Source organism: Cyclospora cayetanensis, unplaced genomic scaffold, assembly GCF_002999335.1.
Source record: "Cyclospora cayetanensis isolate NF1_C8 unplaced genomic scaffold, CcayRef3 CcayRef3_contig_1, whole genome shotgun sequence".
In the NCBI taxonomy this organism is placed as follows: Eukaryota; Apicomplexa; class Conoidasida; order Eucoccidiorida; family Eimeriidae; genus Cyclospora; species Cyclospora cayetanensis.
The window spans coordinates 544,899-568,951 of record NW_020312036.1 but is presented as its reverse complement, the minus strand read 5'-3'; the positions used below and the strand labels follow the sequence as shown (position 1 = coordinate 568,951).

General features: G+C 50.5%; 5 protein-coding genes and 1 non-coding gene across 6 annotated transcripts; 5 read left to right on the top strand and 1 right to left on the bottom strand.

Annotated features, from left to right (window-relative positions):
• Positions 1–788: 788 nt before the first annotated feature.
• LOC34618497 (40S ribosomal protein S7) lies at positions 789–2,153 on the top strand. Its single transcript, XM_026336312.1, has 3 exons — positions 789–878; positions 1,620–1,747; positions 1,991–2,153. The coding sequence occupies exons 1-3, from the start codon at positions 789–791 to the stop codon at positions 2,151–2,153; spliced, it is 381 nt and encodes a 126-aa protein (XP_026192097.1).
• A 729-nt stretch (positions 2,154–2,882) lies between these two features.
• Trnak-cuu lies at positions 2,883–2,955 on the top strand. Its single transcript has one exon. It is a non-coding gene; the product is annotated as a tRNA-Lys (tRNA).
• A 570-nt stretch (positions 2,956–3,525) lies between these two features.
• Positions 3,526–4,785, top strand: LOC34618496. Its single transcript, XM_026336707.1, has 3 exons — positions 3,526–3,541; positions 3,986–4,521; positions 4,699–4,785. Exons 1-3 carry the CDS (start codon positions 3,526–3,528, stop codon positions 4,783–4,785), a joined length of 639 nt encoding a protein of 212 aa, XP_026192492.1.
• Positions 4,786–11,059: 6,274 nt separating this feature from the next.
• On the top strand, positions 11,060–15,483 carry LOC34618494. The gene is made up of 8 exons (XM_026336697.1): positions 11,060–11,880; positions 11,987–12,141; positions 12,336–12,549; positions 12,854–13,198; positions 13,810–13,980; positions 14,157–14,462; positions 14,960–15,033; positions 15,191–15,483. The coding sequence occupies exons 1-8, from the start codon at positions 11,060–11,062 to the stop codon at positions 15,481–15,483; spliced, it is 2,379 nt and encodes a 792-aa protein (XP_026192482.1).
• A 493-nt stretch (positions 15,484–15,976) lies between these two features.
• Positions 15,977–19,383, bottom strand: LOC34618493 (tRNA-dihydrouridine(20) synthase [NAD(P)+]-like). Its single transcript, XM_026336677.1, has 11 exons — positions 18,642–19,383; positions 18,444–18,524; positions 18,142–18,269; positions 17,910–17,956; positions 17,590–17,719; positions 17,335–17,397; positions 17,172–17,219; positions 16,868–16,945; positions 16,476–16,622; positions 16,286–16,348; positions 15,977–16,129 (listed from the first exon to the last, which is right to left on the bottom strand). The coding sequence occupies exons 1-11, from the start codon at positions 19,381–19,383 to the stop codon at positions 15,977–15,979; spliced, it is 1,680 nt and encodes a 559-aa protein (XP_026192462.1).
• Positions 19,384–21,867: 2,484 nt separating this feature from the next.
• Positions 21,868–23,359, top strand: LOC34618492. Its single transcript, XM_026336667.1, has 2 exons — positions 21,868–23,154; positions 23,297–23,359. Exons 1-2 carry the CDS (start codon positions 21,868–21,870, stop codon positions 23,357–23,359), a joined length of 1,350 nt encoding a protein of 449 aa, XP_026192452.1.
• Positions 23,360–24,053: the final 694 nt, after the last annotated feature.

The window sequence follows — 24,053 nt, the reverse complement described above, 5'->3', positions numbered from 1 at the left end:
ACAGCCCCTGCAGTGGGGACCTGTGTGGGCTGGGGTGCGTGCGCTGCACTTGGTTGCAGCGTAAAAATGTTTCATCTTTGAGGAGGGAGCACTGAGGAGGGTTATCTGCTTTCGAGTAAGTTGTTTTGGAGTCTCTCTCCCCCCCTACACCGCATTCGGGACCGTTGACGTGCAGGCAGACCTTCTGCGGGGTATGTATGGGGCGGCCGGCGATGTTGCTGCCGTCTGGTTTCATCCGTTTAAGGGATTCCTCGGCTCAGTTGCTGTAACATGGATCTATCTGATTGGTTTGTTGCCTGTATTTCCCTCGGGGGGCACCATGGCAGCTGCGTTCTTAGCAGCGGCAGCAGCGATAGCGGGGACGGCTCAGTCCTGGCGGGTTTGCAACTCGTGCTGGCGCAGCCACTGCATCGTCTGCCGGCTCTATCGGCACAAACAGTGCCAATTACGGTGGACTTTTGTAAGAATAGTGGCGTGTGGCCAGCCCGTGTGCGTCCTCCTCCTACGTAGCGCCCCACCCGTCAGTGGGAGGAGTCGTGAGTTCGTCGAGGGCGTTTTTCGCGTGTTTTGTTTTCGAATGTTATTGGTGTGGCTCCACAGCGACGGCTGCGTCTCGAACAGGGGCTGCGTCTCCCGTTTCTAGGGGCTGGGCTGCCCTCAAGGGAGCCTTGCCCCCGACCGCATATGGCCAGAGGTCGAGCCACCACTGTGCATGCCGACTGGGAAGGCGCTGCATGCACCGCTTCGTGCTTCTTGCGTGCTGTGTATTCAGATTACAGTCAAGGAAAATGACGACTCGACAGCGGATCGTTAAAGCTGATGGCAGCCAACCCACCGACGTCGAAATGGAGGTCGAGCGATGCCTCGCCGAAATCGAGGTACGCCCCCTGTGTTGTACGTGCCCTTCTATGCATCCTTCCGCACCGCTCTCTTGCCTTGCTGCATGCAACACCGTCCTCCACCATCTGCACAACTGGCACCCTGGCTAGTCCCTGCTACCATCCTCGCAGCGCCTAGCTCTTGGCTCCATCACTTCACGTGCGTTTGCTTTCAGTCTAGCGCTCAGTCTGAGCTGCGTGCCGAAGTGGCCGAGCTGACGGTGTGTGCTGTAAAGCCAGTAGATGTACCCGCCTCCGGGAAGGCAGCATTGGTCATCTTCGTGCCCTACCGGGTCTACGCAAATGTCGTTCGTCGCATTCACGCCAGGCTGATCCAAGAACTCGAGAAAAAGCTCAAGAGACACGTCGTTATCATTGCCCAGGTTCGCCTTTTCATTGGTGGCTTCGGCTGGCTTTTGTTCTCATGGCGGCGCTTTTCGTTGCCCATATTCCAAAGCTCTATCCAAATTGCAGTGTGGATGCTCCCCTTTACTGAGGAGGCTCTATCAGCTCCGTTCTTTTGGCCGTGCCCGGTCTGCTCCTCTCGCAGTGCTGCATACATATAAAAATACATATATATCTGTGCCTTTCTGGAAGAGGCTGTAAATTCGGTCTGGCGGTGCTCAGTTCCTCGTTGGCTCCACACGTGGTACCTTGAGGGTGTGGTTTCGAGGCGGAAGAATAGCAACGCGGGGAGTGTTATCCCACGTGGTGTTGGCCTGAGAGAATGCTTGCGCGCAGAGGAGCATTGTGGGCTTGGACTACAAGCGCAAGAATTTGAAGATACGCCCGCGCTCACGCACGCTCACCAGCGTGCAGGATGCCATGCTGGACGACATCGTAGCCCCCTCCGAGGTCGTTGGCCGCAGGTTGGTTTCCTCGATGATCTTCGAACGTCCAGTCTCTTAATTTGTGCACCCGCGCAGGATGTTCGAGACGGCGTTTTTTCTAGTTTTGCTGGCCTCTTTGTGGCGGGTGCGGTCTTTCATAGGGGCGTAGTTCGTTGCTGTCCTCTGAGTGGGTGGCGTTGCGGCGAATCGGGAGGGAGCTCCGTTTGCGGCCTCCTTATTGCTCTCGAAAGCTTCGCGGTGTACTTGCATGCGTGCGCACAGGTGGCGTGTGAGGGCCGACGGGTCGAAGCTCATGAAGGTTCACCTCGACCCGAAGGACAAGGCGAAGGATAACCTCGAGGAGAAACTTTGGACGTTCGCTGCTGTGTACAAGCGCCTGACCAATAAGGACGCCGCTTTCCTCTTCCCTGACCACGTCTACTAAGTGCATAATCTTTTGATTCGGGCTTTGTTGGCAGCTTGAGTGGGTTGCGGCTAGCGCTGAGCAGTTAGCAGCTAGCAGCAGCGCCTCCTTGAGGGGCCGCAAAGGCCGAAACAGGTGGCGTTACAACGCGTATAACACTGCTCGCTACACATTCCTGTCGCCGTTCGTGGAATTTTAGCGCGTCTATTGTAGAGCCATTGGCTTTTAGGTAGTTCTTGGGAAGTAGTCGGCCTCACCGTAGGTGGTGCAGCTTCGGGCGATGATAGTCAAGCGATAGCCATCCAGCGGGGGAGACAGTTGTTTCGCCAGCGCATACGGAGAGGGGCGCACTAGAGCGCGTAGACGGGGTGACGACAGTGGAACGGCCCGTGTAGGCCGCTCGTCTGCGGTTCCTCGCGAGGTGGGCTGCTGTAACATTACTCCGAAACGGCTCAGCAGATGCTGCATAACGCCGAAACTGCCCAACTACCTCAGTACGGGACGGGCTCCTGTATCGAACCCTCTGCCTCGAGGATCCTCGCCGAGCGCTCTTCCGTATGCGCTATGTGCACTTGTGCGGGCATTTCACAAACAGTGTGCGGGGCCTGTGGGGCGACTACGTAGCGAGTACTTTAGCGTTTGATCTCCTGATAGCTGCGTCATTGTAACAGGAAGAGTCCCGCGTGCTTAAAGTTGGCTCTTCCTCACCGTGTGACCGTATCGCCCTATAATGCTAAACTTCTGCCGTGTGCCGATGTAGCTCAGTCGGTAGAGCGCGAGGCTCTTAACCTCGTGGTCGCGGGTTCGAGCCCCGTCGTCGGCTTCTTGCGTTTGCTTCTTCTGCCTGTGGTTGCCTTTACCTGCTTTTTCTCATTTTTTCGGCTTTCTGTATGAATTCTTTTGAAGGGCGTTGTGGAAGTCTTGCTTGCATGGCGTGCATTCTCCAGTCCCAACACCATCGGGCCCCACGCGCCCTCAAGGCTTCTTCCTCCCTCTCTTCTGGCTCTCTCTATAGAAAGGCAAACTGCTGCTCCTTCCTAGCCTTTTTACAGTCAAGCGCCAAGCTCTTCTTAGGGGTAGTGGCATGTCGCTGCCCAGGCTTCCCTCGCTGAAGTGCGGAGCAGACTTGTTCCCCTGGGCTTAGTGTCTGCCGCGCACTGCTCTTCGTGGTGCTGTCCCACTGGTAGTCAATCAAGTGAGTCTAGGCAGCGCAGCAGTGCAGTGTTCGTAGCGCATCACGCTGCTGACTGCAGGAGGCGCTGGGAAGTAGTCCTGGTAGCAGGCTACAGGGAACAACTTTAGCTAGGCGCATGCGACATACACCGGCAAGGGGCGCGCGTGGGAACGGCGGAAAAGGGCCAAAGAGAGAGGCAATCAAGGCGCTTTAGAAGCCATGGGGGACCGCGCAGGTAAGTGGTATTTCCCATTTCCATCACATGCGCGCTCTTCCTCCCTAGGCCTGCTCCGCAAACTGAGCATCCTCTAAAACTCCATAGAGACACCTATTCATTGAAACTATGTCTGTTGTGGTGTATCCTGATGACTCATATATCCGTTTTGCCTCATGAAGTGTTGGAGTCGCCAAAAGGTAATGAGGCCATGTAGACCAAAACCTGTGGCCGCCTTATGCGGTCCCAGAACAAAGGCTTCTCTTCTGCAATCTTGAGCGGGAAAGTTTTCGGTACCTTAGGCCGTAAAATGGAGCCTTTACAGCCCTGCATGCAAAAACCTATGTTTCCGCTCCTTTAACTTCGGGGTGCGGCCACAGGAACCGTTGCTTAGCATGGAGAGACCGATATTCTTGTACGATAACACACGTGTTCCTATTACTTCTGCTGTCTCTGTATTCTCAGAAATCGTGTCTCGTAGCCCCATAGCGCGGCCTCCACTCCGCCCTTTTGAAGTCTTCGTGACTCGCAGAGTCCCCCTCGTTGTGTATTTTAAGCGCTGCCAAAATCTCCTCCGTGGTCCATACGGTGCAGTGCGGATTCGAGGAGCTGGCAGCTGCGTAGAAACGGCGATATACTTAGCCCAAGACGTCGTGGCTGCATTTGGGGGGCAAGTGAGCTACAACTGTACGGTGACAAAGCCACAACAACAAGCGGCACCCCTGCGTGAACAGGCAGCTGCTACAGCACCACCGCCAGGAGCGCCTACAACACAACTGGAGGAAGCTTCAGGAGCGACTTTTGAGCAGAAGGCGGCGGCTGTGTTCGCTGCTGCTGCAGCAAGGTTGGCTGCCATTGAAGGGGGCGATGCGGCCCTTGTGGCAATTTCAGCAGAGACAACTACTGTTCAAGCTTATGATGAAGTCTTGTCTCTAGAGAACGTTTTAGCGGGTCCGAAAGATGGAGCGCTTGAAGCAGCAGGCATTCAGCTTGACCTGAACGTACGCGGCCCCATACAGGTGTATTGCAACAAGTATTTGCGGTATTCGGCCCTGTGTAATCTTTGTGCGCTTGCTGTTTTAACTGTTTCGATATTCATGACTCGTATCCACATTATATCCTGCGTAGTCGTCACATGCGAGGAACGCAAATCGAGGTTTTGATGCTTCTGTCTGCAGTCGTTTGTTCAACAGCGCAACATAAGCGCCATTGTAATTGAACTCCGACGGTTGTCCCCCCCTCTCGCGGGCTGCAAAAGCTATTGAACACTTCCCACTGCTTCAGCATTATTTGGTAGTTGGAATTCTGTTCAGACATTTATGAAACACCGCATCAGTGGTTCTGCGAAAATTGCTTTGTATGAAGGCTGTGGGGAATTGGGCGGGGGGGAGCGGGAGTGCTTCGCGGCCTCACTGTCTGATCCTCCTCCCCTGTAAGCTTTTAAGCCCCAATGCAGGCTGTGTACTAACAATACGGCGAGATATTCTGGTGTTGAACTCACGATGATGCTTTATTGTGCATGTGGCACCCTATACGGTTCAGATGCAGAACCCTCTTACAGAGGTATTTGTCTGACAGTCCGAAATAAACCCCTTGAAGAGCCCAGTAAAAGGGGACACACAGCAGTTGCAAAGAGGGCCCGATAGGGGCAGCAAGCGGCTACACCGTAGCCAAACACCAGACGCCTGGGCAGACTCACCCAATCCAGGACAGATTTAGACACCGCATTTCCTGTAGTGAACGCCCTTTGGCTATTCACAACGATTATTAACTGTTAATACTGTATGCCTCGAGCATACCCACCAGTAGCCTGTGGAAGGCTTCACTGGTGCGCACATACTGTGTATAGCATCAGAAAGCATCGGCAGTCATGCTACACTGATAGTTTCTATGACAGCCCCAAACTATTACGCCAGGTCACGTGTTTCTGCCGCCTGGAGAGTACATTCCTCAAATAATCATGGCTCTTGGCCCTCACTGAAGAAGGTTGCACATCATCTAGCTGATGCCATGGCTTCTCCGGGTAGCTAATCCATGGAGCCGTTAAGTTCCATGCTTCCTATGGGGCCTCCAGAAACAGACTGCTACGTGTCGCCCATTGCTGCCCCTTCACTCCGCTGGAATCTATCTGAGGGGTGCAGCAACTCCTGCATTGTCAAGAACATCGGGGTACCACCATTAGCCGCATGGGGAAGGGGATCCCCGCCCTCCCGCCGCCTACTGGAATTCCTCAGAGGGTGTAAATACCCGCGGAAAAGATGTTGCTCCCCCTCGGCGTGTGGTGTGCCGTGCGGCTGTTGCAATCCTGCAGGCGTATCGGTGGCATTCGACAAAAGACCTGGAAGATCTCTCCTCACGTTTTGAGGCGTGCCGCCTTCAGGTTCTAGGGCCCGTAGCACTACCACAGGGGTACCACTTGCGCCCACCGCCCCTTGCCTTGAAAAACTAGGCTCTTCCACTATCCCTCCATCACAGCATTGGCATGCATTTGGAGCCGATGGAGCAGCATCGCCACCCCGCTCAACAGGAGTTCCCACGTTTGTATCCCCTGCTTCGCCCGGGATCAGTTCGTTCCAAGCAGCTGTGTTTTGCAATCTCGATGAATCATGACTTGAGAGCTTCTCCTTCAAGGGCTCAAGGGTTGTGCTGTCCTTACACTTGCCGCGGCGTTTCATGGCAAGGGCCCGAAACTTCTCGATATCCCCCCTCATTGTGCCTGGTTGCTGCTCCTGATCTTTACAGATCCTATTGGGCAGCGATGGGGTTCCAAAAAACCGCTTTGAGCCGGTGTACATGTACTCCCCTTTGCCCAAGCTGTCACGGACCGCTGTCCCCTCCTTCATCCAATTACCGTCTACTTCTCTGAAAAGAACATGTGGTGATCTTTGGAAGTGTCTCTCCACCCCGAAGGGCAGTGTCGTCCGTCTCTGCACACCTATGTCATCGACAGCCCTACGTTGTGGGGCAATGCTTGGTCCTGCATTCACCCTAGGGCTCAGCATAGGTGTGCCATTACACCCAATGGCCCCCGAACGTCCCCAGAAAACAGAAGGTGGGAATCTTCCTGGGGCTGATGGCACTGCAAACGGGTCGAGAGCTGCTGGGCGCTGCATTGGAGATCCTTCTCCATCTTCATAGCCCCTGTTTCTCAGTGGTTGCGAAACGCCGTATTTTATCTCGCGGGATCCAACTGGCGTGGTACGGCCTTCTTTCTCACTGTCTGAAGACGGGGGAGCCTGGACTACTACTGGTAGGCCAGGCTCAAGGGGTACCGTCAGCACTTTTGTACTGCGCTTACACAAGGGCACCCGCCGGCCGTGATCTCCCCTATCGCTCCGCATGAGCGTTGTGTCGAGCGGCTCTTCCAACTTTTGGGTCTGCTGCTGTCTCTCAAGGACCGCCAAACTCGGCTGTCCACTTAGGGCCCTGTTTGCCAGTGGATCTACTGCTCGTTCGTAGATTGATTCGCTGGGGTGAATGCCCTGGCTGTTGTAAAGCGTGGATGCCACAGTGCTGCTAATGCTGCTGTCTACGGAAGCACGCTTTCGGCTGGGTGGAGGGCGGCCCACAAGGCTTGCGAGCGCTGCACAAACCTCCTCCCCCACTTTTCCTCCGTCTGTGATATCTACCACCATCACTCCGTTGCTGTTGCTCTGCAATGGCTCAGCCTGAGGTGCCATCCCAGCCGAAACGCTACTGATACCAGCTGGAGTTCCAGGTGCTCCTTTCATTTGCCGGCTTCCTGAGGAACAGAACCGAGACAGTGACTCTTTCGCCCAGCTGAGTGGTGCTTCCCCTGGGCTGAGACCATAGCTCTGGTCCTAAGACCTCGTGGGTGCAGACTGGCTAGTTGCTCTGGCCCTACCATAAGGGATTCCGGCAATTACACGCTTACCGTTCCCTCCAGCATTTGAAGCCCCATTCGCTTGTCGAGCCCGCTGAGCACGTTCCTCGTTGGCTTTAGTCGTCTGTTCCCTCAAGTATGTTAGGAGACCCTTACGTGCCACGTCCATCTGAGCTTTGTAATGTTGTGCACTTGGCGTAGATATTGCAGCGATTTCGCGTACTGAGTCCTCCGTCAGCGGTGCTGCGGTTCTAACCAAAAATAGCGGCTTCACCGTAAGGCTGGGTACCTCCGTTCCTTCATATGTTGGAGGCTTGCCCTCAACGGTACTTGGCGCGTCCACGGAAGTCTGTGGGCACGATAGACGCCCAGATGTACTCATGTCGGATTTTTCAGATGCTTTAGCAGCCTGCAAGGCCCTCTGTGCATCGGTGCGTCTTTTGGTCCGCTCTAATGGCGAGACCCGGAGTGGTGAGGAGCCATCTTGATCATAGTGAGCGCGATGTGAGCTTCCAGATGCTTCATTGAGCGCATCTGTAAACCGTATTTGATTTCCAATTTTTTCTGCTATGTCAGCTGCTGATTTGCATGGCTGACTTTCTTCCTTCATTCTGACTTGCGTGGGAAACCTTTCTTCGTCACGACCGTCATGAATTAGACCATCGCTAGGCTCGCTTTCCTGTTTCAAGAAAATTGTAGCTAAAGAAAGCAATATATGTTCCAATAGAGCCTCTGAGGAGACTTCTACAGTGTTGTGTCGGCCAGCTTCTCTCGTAGTAGGCTTCTTGTCACTCCTGTGCCAACGTCGGTGAGCATTATATAATTCTGTGGAGGACTGCTTGTCGGTGCAGTTTGGATACCTGGTGGATGAACAACACAATAGTCAGCTATGTCCATACGACTATTACATGCAACACAAAAATGCAAAGAATAGTACAGGTCCATTAGACCCATGCCAGTCATTTGCCACACTGGCTCGTGAAATGGAAATAAACAAACATAAAGCGGAAAAAGCAGTAACCACAGAGACCACCCGACAAATATCAAGAGGGAGCCTCACAAGAACTTCGCCAGCAGCTCTCCTTCGTCGTCCTGAGGCACTATTCCTTCTGCAGACGTAGCCAGTGCTTTCACATTTCGAGCCGTTCCGCCTCTAACAACTGTAGTGTTCCCTTGTGGTGTGGCTTGCTCCGGCAACTGCGTTTGAGGTGTGCTCTCTTTGGATTGCCACGGGCCGAACACATAAAGCAGAAGGGACAAGGCCACAAACAGCACATCTGCAAGCAGCAGCATGTGATACATGCCAGTGAGCTCCGGTGGCGCTGGTAATTGCTGCTGCAGAATCAACAGCTGTAGCAAGGAGTCGATCACCAACAGCAACACCAGTTCTACCACCTGCGAAACAACCAGAACGCAAGGCATGCCTGCCTCGTGTACGTATATGCATCCAAGAGCCATAAGAAAGAAAAGAACATGGAAGAAGAGCAAGGAGGAACTGAAAACGACGGTCTGGTTTCAAGGTGTGCAGCAATACAATTAAACGTCAGCGGCAATGTACTTGGGACACGTTCGCTGCATATTGAGTACTCCCACAGTCAGGCCTCCTTTGAACTTACAGGTAAGAGAAAAAATAGCAGAGATAGCTTGCTTGTATCTGCCAGGGCCAGGGAGAGCCCAAACTTTGCTGGATCAGAGAAACCGCTGGAGCTGAATCACCATACACACAGGCACAGCCACTGCCAAAAATCACACCGAATATCTTTGCTCACACCAGAAGACAACTATTATGTAAATAGCCAAGTATGCATGTCTGCACTCCAGGAAAACGACGAGTTGGGTCCACGAACCGTAGTTGCAGACCTAGGTATTTAGGACAGGCCCCATGTGTTTCTTTGACAGATGTATGAGGCTAGGAAGAACCTGTGCCGACGTACACAAATAATGCTTTTTGACAAACAATTCCAGTAAGCACATATCCGAGAATCAATCCTTGAGGTAGGGAGTTTGTGGCTCTTCGGCAGAAGAACTTCGGAATAAGCTCGGCTAGGAGCCACATCACCATGACGGCCAGCGTTGGCCAGTGCTCTCCTAATAATTCATCCTTTATCAAAGCCGAACGAGCAACACAATGAGTTGATAGCCACAGGAATAATCCCCTCCAAGATTTAGCCAATGAGCTTGAGACCTCCATGGTCCTTTTTTAGGAATTAGGGGTACGCGGATAGACGACAGGGAGAAGAGTGGCGCAGGAGTATATACAGACAGAGGGTATCCGCTGCTCAATGCACCGCCCAAGGTTGTTCACAGTCTTGACCCAGTGTTTGGAACAAAACCTACACAAAGCACACGCGAAACGTAGCCACAGAGATGTCGCTTTCTGCGGGTGAATCCATTGAGAAGGATCTGCCATCGTCGAACTGCGGAGAGAGGGCGATTTCATTCATACCTGCCTGCTGAGAGTGCTAAAAAACTAACAAGCAAAACATTTGCTTCTCATGGTATTCCAGCCTCGCGTTCATTACATGGTGTCATGGCTACTCAGAAAAAAATGCAGTGTCCCCTTATGCCCGAGGATGTTTGCTTCGCCCTTCTGTGTGAGCTGCTTAAGGAAGAATCACATTACTTACCCTGAATTTATCTATCGCAATATCCTGGTAATTGCACAGCTCATGTTGCATGAAGATGCTCACCGGAGGCGGTAGGTCACCGCTCGCTTGGTTACCAGAGGAGCAAAAACTGGGGGCAAGGTTCAAAGATCTACACCCCTAGTTATTCTCATTTAGATGATAATAGGAAACCAGTGTAAAGCTTTTAACATGGACAATGAAGTGTCGATGTGAGGAACACAGCCACGAGGAGCGGTGAGACAAGGTCCAATGGTTTGCTTGGATAAAAACACATGGGCCAATTGGCCAGCATGTGCATGTCTCTTCTACGTAGGAAGTCGGGAAGCAGTTAGCATTAGCTAATAAAATAACATGTAGAGGGAGTCCGAAGTACGCGGCAACGACGAATGCATTGAAAGATCACCCTGCTTCCCTCGCTGGTTGAGGATGCCCCGGGGGACGCTGCACCTCCCGCGATGCACGGGCTGCATGCAGTCGAACCGAGGCAAGGCGCCGTCTAAAACTGCTTTATTGTAAACGTTCATCAAGGATACGCTCTCACTTGCTTATGAGGCACGTGACACTTCGTGACTGGGCATTCGCAATCTTTCATTTGCACCATTCCACGCTGAGCCCCGCAAGACCCTTGCACACGGCCTACCTTCTACAATTTTCCGGAGTCTATACCTACGCAGCGAGCAGCTTTTTCTTGAATGATAGACAGAAGCACAGGAGAAACAGTCTTTTAGTGAGCTGTGCACTATCTAGCCCTATACACACCCACATATACACACGCAACAAACGGGGGGAGGGAAGGCCCATCAACCATCTTATTACCCACACATATCCGTGTCCTCTGTAGCCTAATCGCCCGGCCACTGCACTATAATCAGCTTAGCTTGCGGCAGAATGACAATGAGTGGCTGTATAAGATGGTTCTCCAGCAATTTTGCCACTGTGTCTCACTCAACGGCAAGCAGCCTTCCTGTTTGTCTGAAGAGGCCTAATTTTTTCGTGCTTTGTGCTTTTTCACTCGTAATACTACAACAAGGGACCTTCCTTAGGCTGGAAGGCCCTATTTCTCACGCTATGGCGTCTACTAATCCAAATTCTCAGTCGATAATGGTTACAGCATCCGAGGCTATGGCACACACACTCAGAATGCTCCAACCTTCTGCTCAAGAACGCCGCATGCTAGAGGCTTCTGAAAAGAAGGGATGGAAAGATCAGGACCAGACTTTGCATGTTTGCTCCCAATCAAAGTACCTATGTCAAGTTCATATTTTGCACAGCCCCGTCCACAGTCAGCCACGTCAGATGAACGGGCAGCAAGCAAAGCGAACGCCCAGGCCTGTATTTGGTCCAAGCTTCGCCTTAAGATCCCAGCGACTATCATATCTTTCTTCCAATAGACAAAGGCGATTAGTTAGCGTAACGGATCCTCAGGAGGGCGGCAGAAGGAAAGTAAAGCCAATTGCTACGACACCCCTCTTAGCCAGTGATCTCCCCCAAGCAGTTCCTGGGTTCACCATGGTTCCGCAAGTGAGTGAGCGTAGTGAGGTGTTCTTACCATTCCGAGTGCGAGCGGTGGTCACCGACTTTTCTCATCCCCTCGAGACCCAACTTTCAAACCTCAGCGATCAGCTCTGGAATATCAAAGAAACTGAGTTGGAGCAGGCGCAATCCACTGCGTCACAACCTTCCTCAATCAATGCCCCCAGCCCGTCCAAGTTAGAGAACGATACTGCAGGCATATATGATATCCAGAAAGTGCAAAAGGCTCTGCGCTTCACCCATGTGCGGCGGTTCTTTAAAAGTGACGTTGTGCCGGCAGCACTATGGTGGCTACAGCGCAGAGTTATGGTTAACCACCTGCGTGGTCCTCTCGTCATCAAAATCAACGGCGATGAGTAAGAGTGCAGCTATAATACGCGCTGAGAATCTATGGCTGTCCTGTGGCATGCAAGCTGAGAGCTTGCTTCATAGGGCAACCAATGTCGACCTTGTTTTGTGCAGGCAAACCAATGGTGCAATGGGTCGGTGCGGTCTGTGTTCTATACCACCTTTTCGCGTAGAAAACCGGAAAGGACATCAGCCGTTAGGAATCCTGGAAAACACGGATATCCTTTTGCTATTTCGCACCGCCAAGAACGCGCATGAGGAGACAAATCGTAAGCCTCTCTGCATGACTCAGTTCACTATTGGTACTACAATAAAGTGACCATTCACAACAGTAAAGATTCGATGTTCACAGGCGGATAAAGTGGGACTGCACCGGCCAACACCATGGGTGCTGTGCAACACAAAGGCCAAATCTGTAGCCGTGATACAGAGCCTTGTCTTGAGAATTGTTTGTGTTGAGCAGATGTTTGCCAAGTTGACGAATCATTCCGTCCAATTGCTGCTTGCATTTCGGTCCCGTATACCGAAGCGGAGGCTGTTTATGATGAAAGAAACAATGCATTTCCGCATATTGTTGAGCGCTTACTTACATATATAATTGGTGCATTTGCCGTTAACGTCCAAACGCTACCATATTTCTTGACATGGGACCCATCTTGGAGAAAAAAGGCGTTGAGGTATGCTTAGAGCAGCTGCTCACATCCGATTTGAACCTGGTTGAGATAAAAAGCCTTTGCGGGTTCGCAAAACTAGAAGAATATGAGCTTTATTGATACTAGCCCCTCAAATCCTAGTTAGCCTTGTACCTATAGTATCTTCCATACTAAAGACTACGCACTATATACAGCTTCCAGGGCAAGAAATGAACTCGACCCATGGGAAGACACAGTGTTCTTTTTCCTATTTTTTGTCAAAGCTGAGTCGCCTATGCATTAAGGCAAAGGTAAGCCTTACTGTTGCATGTGAATGATCCCATATCAGGCGCATTCGCAGTAAGGCAGACACCAAGTCAGCGCCTCCAATTCACTCCGTCACACGCATATCCACGGTAGATGAGGACACGCAGCCAATACGAACCATCCATGAGAAGATAAACGAAATGAACACGCTGGCTCATTCTCCAGGAACAGGCGTTAAACAGCTTATGAATCATCACTTCTTCCTGACGACCCCTGGGATCACAAATACCGTTCGGCGTGACTACGGTTGTCGGAACGTTGTTGGCTTGGAGCTTGCCTTGGACTACTTCGGCCCTATCTGTGAGATATACACACAGAGTGCTACGATCATTCGTGCTGTATACGCAGCAGTTCACAGGAGCAGGAAGCGCCAGCTAGCTTGCTCTAAGGAATAGGCCTAAAAACCAGCTCAGCCACGACGCATCTGCAATCCCCCAATGAGACACTTTGGGTCGCCATAAAAGATGCTAGGTACTCACTGTTTAGCATTCCCCAAATTTTCCTTCCTAGCTGCATGGAGACATTTCGGCGCGTACGCTTATTTAAATCAATATTGCCCCCAGTTTATGAGCCCATCCGTACCGGCGTGTCAGCGCAAGGCTTGAAAGCACTCTACCAGCGAACAGGTTAGCACGAGAGCCCGCAATTCTTCAAGCCATATACCAAATTCATGTAGTAAGCAAACAGTGCAATACACCGTCTTCTGTGCTTGACTCTCAGAAAACTACTACGTGGATTTATTGCTAGCCGCAATTGAAGATACTGGCTGGTATGTAATTGAAAGCTTATGGACAAGAAAGCCAATCAGGTAAAGAGAATCCCCAGTTGGCAATTCAAGCGGCTGCTGTGACAAGGTGTCATTACTGAGTCTTTTGGAGGCTTTGAGGTTGTCACTTGTTGCTTTTTGAGCACAAACCATGTAAGTCTGCAACTCCAGAGAGAACCTCCAAAGGGGAATCTATCTGTTGATCTTGGCAGGAAGCATACTGATGCTCAAGACGACAAGCAGTGCACGCTTCCACCTTGGGTATCTGGCCGTTTTGCCTCACTTCGGGATCACGATATGGGAGAGAGCAACCCCGAAGCAAGTGTGATTGGAAAAAGCTCAGGTCATCCTATGGTTTTCCAGAATGACTTTGATTATGCTCAGTGAGACTCTGGCACTCTATGTCTAACATCTACTGATGTTTCTAGTTCATATTAAACAGCTGGAGTCTATCCCGGCTACAGTTGACCGCTGTGCATGTTGGCCGATCAACAGGGTCTGATTGCCTAGTGAGGTATGGATATTATTAGGTGCGTTACCGGGGCAGGTGCGTGAAAAGACAAGTAGGGCTGATTTCGTCATCGGCTGGTGGGCAAGACGCATGTCATAGGCTTTTATGCATATCGGATGATGATCGAATAGAAGCACCAATGATGTTGCCGACGGCAAAGCCTACTAAGTGGGTTGCCGTTCATATACTTAGCAGAGTCCCAGATGGGACTGAGAAGACCACTGTGTGCATGCGAGGAGAAAAAAGACAACAAAAACAAGTTATTGGCCTGGCAGAACCGTTCGAGTGCCCGGACGTCGATGTTGTCTGTTATGGAAGGCCATGCAGGAATGGAGGTGTTCCAAAGCATGGAATGTAAGGCGCACATCACAATCTTAACCCAATAAATTGTTAGCTGATTCAACCATCCGACTCCCTGAGCAATTGAGCAGCTTTTTTCTACTTTCTCCAGTAGAAAGCGCTTTTGATTTGGACCCATACTTGCTGGTGTGATGCTGTGTACTTGCCGTTCACTGGGCAATATCCTGTGTGAAGCTGCATTTGCAAACCGGGCACCTTTGGACGGAACTGTGAACACTGGGACACAGAACGGAACCGACTGAGATATCCCAACCGTTTCTCCTACGGTGTCAATTCAAGTATAACCGTGCTTAAGGGGGATTTCTTTGCCATTCCTGCTTTGATACAAGGCCCAGAGCACCTGTACTTCAAGCCCATTTCGTAAGCTTTAGTGGATCTTACACATACTCCGGTTCAGAGAATGCTCTTGGCGGTACTGTTTTAAAGATTCCTTGAAGTAACTCCATAATCTTAAAGGACTATTTGCTCATCACTACACTACTTTCTTGCAGGACGCTACCTGCAGGCGTTGCGATTGACGCGCGCACCGGTTCAATATTTGGGACTCCAGCTGAAACAACTCAAGGTAGCATTAACATTGAAAATTAAGCTCAACAAGAAACAAGATGCATACTTTTAATGATGCCAAAAACTTGCTTTGTTTCAGGCGCATGTTACCACGTGGATCCACAGCAGTGTAGATGCAGGGCGGTGCTTTAGCTGGCATTGACTTTGTGTTGCAGGATGCATACCATTGGCCATAGAAGTACAAATGAAGGAGCCGCCACATGCATCAGAAAGAACGCTTATCCGAATAAGAGTTGTCGACAATCTTTTGCAAGGAAAAAGGCAGTTGCCCGTACCGGATGACGGCGATCACCTCCTTAAACCAGACCCTAGCACCGCATCCCCAAGCCCGTTGCACGTGCAAGAAGATGGAGAGAGCAAGCCCAGCAAGGGTCCCAAAGAGTGGGTTGCCCTATATATGCGACAACCCTTGGACTGTGAGCATTATGTGAGAGGGGATATGCGGTAATCCGCTGCACACGGGCAAAGCTGCCGGGGGATAGGAGGGATTCAGCCGACGAATTTCTGATAAATTCCTCTCCACCAAATATTTCTGGAGACTTATGCTAACATAGCTATCACTGGGAGCCCTAGGGTGCCCCGAAACCAAGCGTTCCCCAAAAGGGCACTCCTTCAGTGGCTGTCTCATATCAATGTCTTCATTCTAGTGTACATGTACTCCTTTCAGCTGGTCATGACAGCCATGTGCATAGAAGACCCAATGTTAAAAGTACTCTATCCTCTAAAAAAGAAATAAAACGGTCTGAAATGAAAAATGGCAGCGCCAGCCCAGCCACTGGCTGCTGCCGGGTTAAAACGAGTTAAGGATACGCTCAAATGACTGACAGCGTCGCAATGCCTTGTCAAACCGCCCTCTCATCCATTGACTTTTGCGATGAGGACTCAGTGCATAAAAACAACAGGCGCCTCAAACAAAAGCCGAAACTTGAGGCACCTTTGGCTCATGACAGATCAACGTATTTGTAGTAATTAAGCGTATTGGCGTGTGGGACATGATCAAAACCATCGTAGAAATCATCTAAACCAAATACACTACAAATCTTTGCAGTCGAATTTGCGGCTACCAGCCGTAGTTTGAGGTCCCGATCGCTTTCCTGTCAAGAAAAATCAATGAGAAATCGCAATCTCCGCTTTGCCGTAACAATGCAGGAAAGTGCAGGAGGCAGCCCGAAAAAGTAGTGCGTAGACTTTAAGCGGTTATAAAACAGCGGATGAAAGCACCAGCAATCTACTGTCCGAAATGCTCATACCCGTGCAGTCATTTCTTGAAGAGTAAACTTCATCGATTGGTACGGGGCTCCGCATAACACTGCCTGCAAACAACACAAGGGTGAATGGAATAACAATCCACACAACAATGTCACGATGTTCGACTATGCACGATTAGCATGAATAACGGTGAGGCTCACAATATGCGCTACACGAAAACAGCAAGCATACACGCTTAATGTAGTCTTGAAAAATGGTCGCACGCGTTACAGCGCATTCGGGTGTCCTCTCATGTCTCAAGCGCGGGTTGCGAGAGAATAGAGCTGGGTTCCACATGGCCCCTCTAGCGAACATTAGACTGTGAATATCGTAGGTATCCTGCAGCAAAAGACGGGCAACTGCTGTGTGCAACAAGACATGGTACATTGATCAGTGAAACAATAGCAGCAACCGTTTTATGATCCACGAAGTAGAAAATGCAACGTCCCACGTGAGTTTCGCATATGATTGTCGGATGTCGATATAGTCTGGTTCTGGGTTCGTGACACGTGAACGTGGTGTCCCTCCTGGCACCTGCGGACAACTGCATTAACTTTGAGCGGATTCCACGTTCGCAAGCCTACTTGGAAGAGAACTGCATCTTCAGGAGAGAGGAAGTCACCGTTTGCTATCAGTGGGATCTTCAGGGCACTCCGTAGTGTCTGTGTAGGCACAAGAAGCAGTGCGAAATGCCACAATCCGGTCCGGATTGCCGAAGTAATTCATACCCAATGTGGTCAGTATACAGAAATAAACCCGGTTAAGGAGGCGTGGCAAGCGCAGTGACAGATCTTTCCATCAAGTTAAGCTTCCAATAATATATCCGTCAGGCTGGTCCGCCACCAAAGTTATGCAGGCGCAATAGACTAGGCTCGGTTCCAGACGTACCGGAAAGACTTGCCAATTCGCCCTGTGGGCAGGCCTTTCGTGGCGTTTCTGAACAAGCAACAGAGTCTTCGATCATAAGATTCTATTGTGAGCAAGTTATTTGAGCCTTTTACGGTTAAAGGCAAAGAACAGAAGTAAGGGGAGTGCACGTCTGTCACCGTACTCTTGCATGAACTGTAATGGCTGCTATTCCGGCACTTTCACATTTGCGCGCGAAGTCCACAGTCTGAGGAAGTACAAGAGAAGCAGGAAGATAGCTCAGAGCCTAGATACTTCGGCTGCTGCGACGAGTAACGATGCCTCTCGTAACCACGCATCTCTAGCCCCTACTTGCTTATATCAACCAACAAATGCAACGAGGGTATTACTGGCCTTAAAAATAGCGTGCAGAGATTGGTTTCGGGCGCAATGCACGCACCTCTTCTATGCTGTCAAGAAGGCGAATCTTACAAGTCACTGGGCATGGAAGATTCCGAGTAAGGGTCTTCAGAATATCCATCGCCAAGTCTGGGGTTTGTAGTAATGCCGCTCCCATGCCACCTTTGACTCTGCGAGGCGGACGAGAGAGTAATTAAAACTGCATTATTAGTTCTAGTGGGAAAATGTTGTGTCACAAGCGAAGCGGCAACAAATGAGGACTGCTTTTGGCTGTTTGACGGTCCGATTAGCGTCACACCGCATGTGCACCTTAGACCTGTACAGCGGGAACAGTGAATATGTTGGCTTCCTCAGACTTACGAAAAGCTCTTCGGGCAGCCCATATTAATGTCTACCGCCGCGATGTCCTGACCAACACAATCCAGACAACCTATTCAAAAAGGTATGGCCATGCCCAAATGCCCTAATGGCCTCCAGCGTGAGAAATGCGCAATGCCTTGAAGCGGTCGGCTATCCTCTTTTCACATTGCGCAAGACGTGCCATGTGCACCAGCAGAAATTCAAGAGTCAACAGTTGCCATGAGAAACAAACCTGTAGGGCTGTTGTGGCAGCCTGAAGTGCGCGGGTGGGATCCGCAGTCCCTAACTGCAGCACTACTTTGCCCGCTTCAAGCTCGCAAGTTGAGAAGATGCATCGCCGATCATTCTTGCATATATACTCTGCAGCATCCGCACAACATATATACAGCCTTTTGAACTTCAGCAAAAGTGTATCACATGTGAGATGACCTCCTAATTCCATTGCTCTCCTCGTTGGCTAGAACTTGCACTTTATTGGTTAGCTTCACTACCTGTGTAGAGAAAGCCTCGAGCGTTAGGGCTCACTGCACCTACCAATAGTGCTGAAATCCTTGTTTTCATACCGCTTCGTATCTAGGAGCTTCCAATCAATAATTTCTTCGGTAAAAACGAGGTCTAGAAGGCGCACAGTCACGAATGTTTCAATATTTACGTGGAAAAGGGGCCTCCAGAGGAACTCGCTTGTTCCTCATGGTCCAGATGTTTGTCAAGCAGCAAAAGTCTGAGCCTCACCTGCGCCGTACTTGAGACATTCCAGGCGGAACGGCAACGTGCTTATTCGCACCATAGGGGCGAGAATCCACGCAGACTGATACATCGTGCTTGGATCTTTCGGAGGAACTTTTCCCACTACGTTAGGAGGTTTATCCTCTTTTGAAGCCCACCCACCGACGGCCCTGGCCAAGTCGCCATATCGCATGTCAGCCGCCGCTGGTGCATTCATGTCATGTGGCTTCGCTTCCACTGCAGTTTTTGATCTTTCATCCGTAGGATCATCGCACGCCAGCTCCTCTTCAGTTTTGGAGCACTTCCGTCGCTTACTCTGTGTAGAAGAGCTCCTGTAGGCTCCGCTTGGCAACGTACACGCTAGTGGCTCACCTGCTCTAGGTTGACAAACGGTCTCCGCCGACATCTCGGCCGCTTGGACTGCCTCTGGTGTCCCTGCAGGCCGCTTTACCGGGTGCTGCTCATGCTCGCGCCCTGATGTAGAATCTGGTAACCCTCCCACAGACTCATAAATCGCTTCTCGGTATCTTGTTGCATCCTCATTAATGGATCCAGAGTCTTTCTTAGCATTGTGGCTTGACTCAAGCGAACTGGCATTTTCAGTCGACCTTGGCGAGCAGGGGTGGTGTTCAGGCGCTCCGTGTCGCCCCTTAGTGGAATCAAGAGAAAGAGGCATACACCCGTCCATCTGAGTATCATGCCGCGAAGTGCCCTCGCTGACAGTGCAACTAGATCCTTGGGTTTCCATTGCAGAAAAAGTCAATAACGTTCCCAGTTGCCTGTTCGGCGGGCCTCAGCCGCTGTCCGAACACTGAAAAGCAAAGAGCTCACTCATTCCAACTTTCAGAAGCTGTCCTCCGCGGATTACCAAAAAGCACTAAAATTCCATTAAGCACGTATGGCGATGCTCGATGGGCATCAGGGCGTTCCCGGGTGTCCAGATTTGCGGCACGGCCTCGTCCTTCCGCATAACGGCTTAATTTGTGAGATCAAATTATTCAAGGTATGGGAATTCTGCCTTTACCACTGGATGAGATAGCCCGTTTCGGCAGGCACACAATGGGCGGATGGGGCCCCACGGTGGCAGCGCCAAGGAGCCCGAGCAGAGGGCAATGATATCGGCCAGTCCTTCAGATGATTTGCTGAGTTAGAAAATGGGTAAACTACAGGCTCTGTATATAGAGCGGTGATATTAAAGGTGCACTGCCTCGATGATGTCCAAAGGCTCAGTATCGGTGCTGTTGGACCCACGGGTAAATAAGGTATTTTTTTTCATTTGAAACACTTACGAACACTGTATTTCAAAGTGCCCTAACCAGAAACGACAGCTATATGTCAAAAGCACAATTGAGAGACACATGCTAACTCTGCATTCCGGTGCTCGGTCTTCGGAGAGGACCTGTACTGCACCGTGCATGCGCCTTGATCTAATCTGCAGCTCAGAGGGGGCATATGCGCCCCAATGTGCAGTGCATCAACAGAATCATCTACGGTTCGCTTGCCTAACTTAATATACACTGTCGCCAGGAGGGGAAAATGAACTGGAAATGTTTACCGGGAAGCAGCGTTGAGTAGCTTTCTGTTGAAAAAGATGTCAACACGAGCTGGACTGCCGTCTCCCCTTTAGTCGTTGTGTGGAGCCATTTGTATCCACGAAATGGCGGAGATTCAATTCACCCGGGTGAAAGGACTGTAACTAGACTCGGCTAGCTTATCAGCTCTCTTACACGCATCCACAATGTGTGCTCCACAGTGCCTGCATTGTGCAACCAATCTGCATGCCCAATTCACAGCTCTAGCTCTGCAAGTAACTCTCAGGAACCTGGGGTCACACATGCGCATAAGGGCTAATAAGCAGAAGACGCTGTTACGCACGGTTTTGCTTCCTTGGGAACTGTCATTTAGTAAGCGGTGGGCAATTGACTGCCACCATGTACACGTTACCAGATCTTCAGAAGTCAGGAACAAGTACGAACTCCGCTTGTACAGCTGCAAAAAAATCTTTGTCAGCGTGTAATTTGCCTTTTAAAGCCTCGTTAGCCCAGCAACAAGATGATAAAGGGTTGAGGTAGCTGTGATTTAGAACCACCAGCCATAGCATTCAAGCAGTGAAAGGTCTACGCTGGAACGCGCGTATCAAAGTCTAGGCGCCGCGCCGCAACATGTGTAAACACAAGATCTGCTACTTCTGTAGTGGGCAAAGCTACCTATGGGCAATTCTTGCCTCACCTATTATATTCATACGCACAGACAAACCAAGAAGTCAATTCTTTTTCTAATTGTGTAATATCTTGTTTCTTGCAGAGGAGCTTTACTTTCATACAGTAAGGCACGGTGCTGTGTACACGTGCGCCTCAATGACATATGCAGCCAGCTTTGAATGCTCGGAACACATAAATGATGCAACGACGCCCACCCTGGCTCTCCCTCTCACGTGGTCTTGGGTCCCTAAGGGGAGCATACAGGTGAAGGAGGGACCTCTCTTGAAAAGCACTAGATAATTTTATTGAACCTCGTTGAGTCTGCAGTTAAGCACTTGCCCGCGAAGGCCGTATACGGAAGGGTACAACAGTTTTCAGTTAGCCAGCGCATCAAAACAAGTAAATGCTAGGTGTGCTTGAAGTCAAATAAACGACTAATAATGCTCACTCCTTACCACTGAAGAAGCTATCATGCTGCATGCTACAGCAAGAAAAAATACCGCAGCTAGTCCCGAGGCACAGGTAAACTGTAGAATCAGCAAAATAGCATATCAATTGGGGCGTCACACCAAGGAATCACTCTGTGCCTACACTTCTGCAGTAGCGTTCCTGCTTTACTAGCCGTCAACCTGCTGGCAGGATAAGAGAGGCGGAGACCTCAAGCAAATGCACACTGGTACGAATCGTTTTCTCATTGCCAGGCGTTTGGTAGAACGGACGCCATTTTCATCTCAGTGACACCAAACGCCCTTGTCTTCTAACATATGTTGTCCCTATCTGGAAGATATCTCATCAGTAGTAACGAACTTCTATTTAAAATCCCCTTACTTACCGACTTTCCGCTCTCGATCGTCTTCCCGTCCTCGTTCCAACTCAGAGTAGCTGTCGGGGCTTTGCTGGGCCGACGACAATCCAATTGTGTCTGCCGGCAGTTTGTCACCTATTCCTTTGCCCAGTACATATTTAATGAGTAACAGTCTTTGTATTGCTTGTTATGGGTCTTAAATTATGAAGCTTAGACCTGCCACAAAATGGAACCTGGCAATGGCCCGAGCGAACAAGGGACCCTCCCTTCACACACTGAATCCACACATCATGCAACGACTGAGAGGGAATTATTGATTCAGTCAAACAATTCTTCAGATCCCATAGCTTCTCAGCAGCGGCATCCTTCTGCTAGCAATCTGCGCCCCTCAGCCATACTCGAACTGGTCGAGGGTGAAGCACCGCCACATGAGGGACACGAAGACGAATCCACAAACGATGCACCAAACACACGAAAGCTCGAAGAATGTCATGCAATCTCTACAAGTGCATCCTCTCTACCAGTCTCACGAGCTCCCCAGGCCTGTACAGATGACCGAAGTTACCCCATCCCACAGTGCCTGGAGGATCTTTCCAGACTTAAGCAGCTCAGCCTGAGGCCCAATACATTTGAACTACTTTCCGAGGCATTCCGTGCATCCTTGTGTGTCATTCGCTGTCTTCGGGCTGTCATTCGTCTGCACGGAATGTATGCGTGCTGCGGCAATATGGAGCAGCTGCGAAACCGCGATACTCTCGGAAGTTCTGATGCCGAAGCCCTTTCACTTGCTGCAAGCATCATGGAGAAGCAGATGGAATTCATTGCTGACGAAACCGCATATGATTCTCTGATGAAGTGGCCAAATACTGCTTCTGAGACTCATGGCTGCGTGAGTGTGCCAAGCGTCCAACCCGGCACGCATTGTACGGAAGGGGAATTGACGACTGACGCACTACCAGACACAACATCCAGTCCAGTTATAGGAATGGATGCAGCGAAATCCATGCATGGGGTTACAACTACGCGAAATGGACAGATAAAAGCAGTAGCAGCCACTCCTGAAATCTCCGAGTTGCCCCCTTCTACGGGCCCTACGAGTAACGGGGTACTAGAGTACGAACTCTCTGTGTGCAAGGCACTTTTGTTACTACAGCAGCTAAAGCCAAACAGCTACTCGACTGTTGAAGAGTCGCCAACTCCACCGTCGCTGTCTCCACAATCAGCTCTTTCCCCACGCGCAGCGCACCGTACTATGGTACCTGCACCCCACAGTGCCTCTTTCAACACAAAAAAACTTATGGGTTTATCAGCATACAGGAGCGGTGTACCCCCAGATGCAATTGTGGATGTCTTGTTGCGCGTACGGCTTCTACAAGGAAGTCAACAGCTGCTGCGGGCAGACTTCGCGCGCCTTCTCCATCAACAACGCAAGCATCAGCAACAGCTGAAGAGTGCTGTACAAACGACGGTGATGAAGTTGGGTCCGGCAGCTTCCCCTATGAATCCTAAAGCAGTTATTGAAGTGATTAAACTTTGAAGGAGCCAACTACCTGCGTTGCGAGGAGACTATTCCGGCAATGTATTGCGAATTAGCATAGTGTGGGGTCCCCAAGTAACCCCTATACAGTGTGTGTATATGTGTATGCCTTGCAGAGGCAGAGAGAGACGCTCTCTTGGGACGCATGCAGAAGCTTTCTACTGCCGTGAACCGCAAGTAGGGCGTTCCGGCTCATCACTGGAAAGCGGCCTAATTGTGCGTGTTTCCCCGAAGGGCAATGAGCAATGCTTCACCCAGTCCTTCTTGTACATGGCAACGAGATTGCTATAGGGCGGCCCGATTAATGCATCACGATTCAATCCAGCGTGATATCGTGCTCGAGATAACCAGAGCTGCCCTGGGGGAGTGCAGGAACACAAATTCTAGTGAGACCCTCAAGTCCAGTATTAAATTCCGCCACACTTTTTCGTTTTTTGTGACATTAGATATAGGGCGATCGGCTATACGTATTCATATGAATGAATTCAGATTTTCATTCAAGCCATCCCGAAATTTGTCCCCGGCAAACGCCTGCACTTCCTGAACACACCCATGTAGAAAAAACACGAACGTCCTACCCTAATGGGTACAGCATCCACTGCTGGCGACCTTTGACACCTGCGCTGAGAGCAGCACAATATGCATACGCTACAAGTTAATTGCGAACAGCTGCGCATGAACTCAAATAATCAGCTAGGCAATTAAATCCAAACATTCCATGCAAAAAAAAAATTACGCAAACTGCTAATGTGACCAAGGAATCTTGGCTTCAGAACATTTTTAATGTCAACAAAGCATGAGCTGGCTGCTTGCTGAACAGGCAAAACAAGTTGCGCAGTCATCTGGCACATTTTAAACATAATAGTCCGCATTCA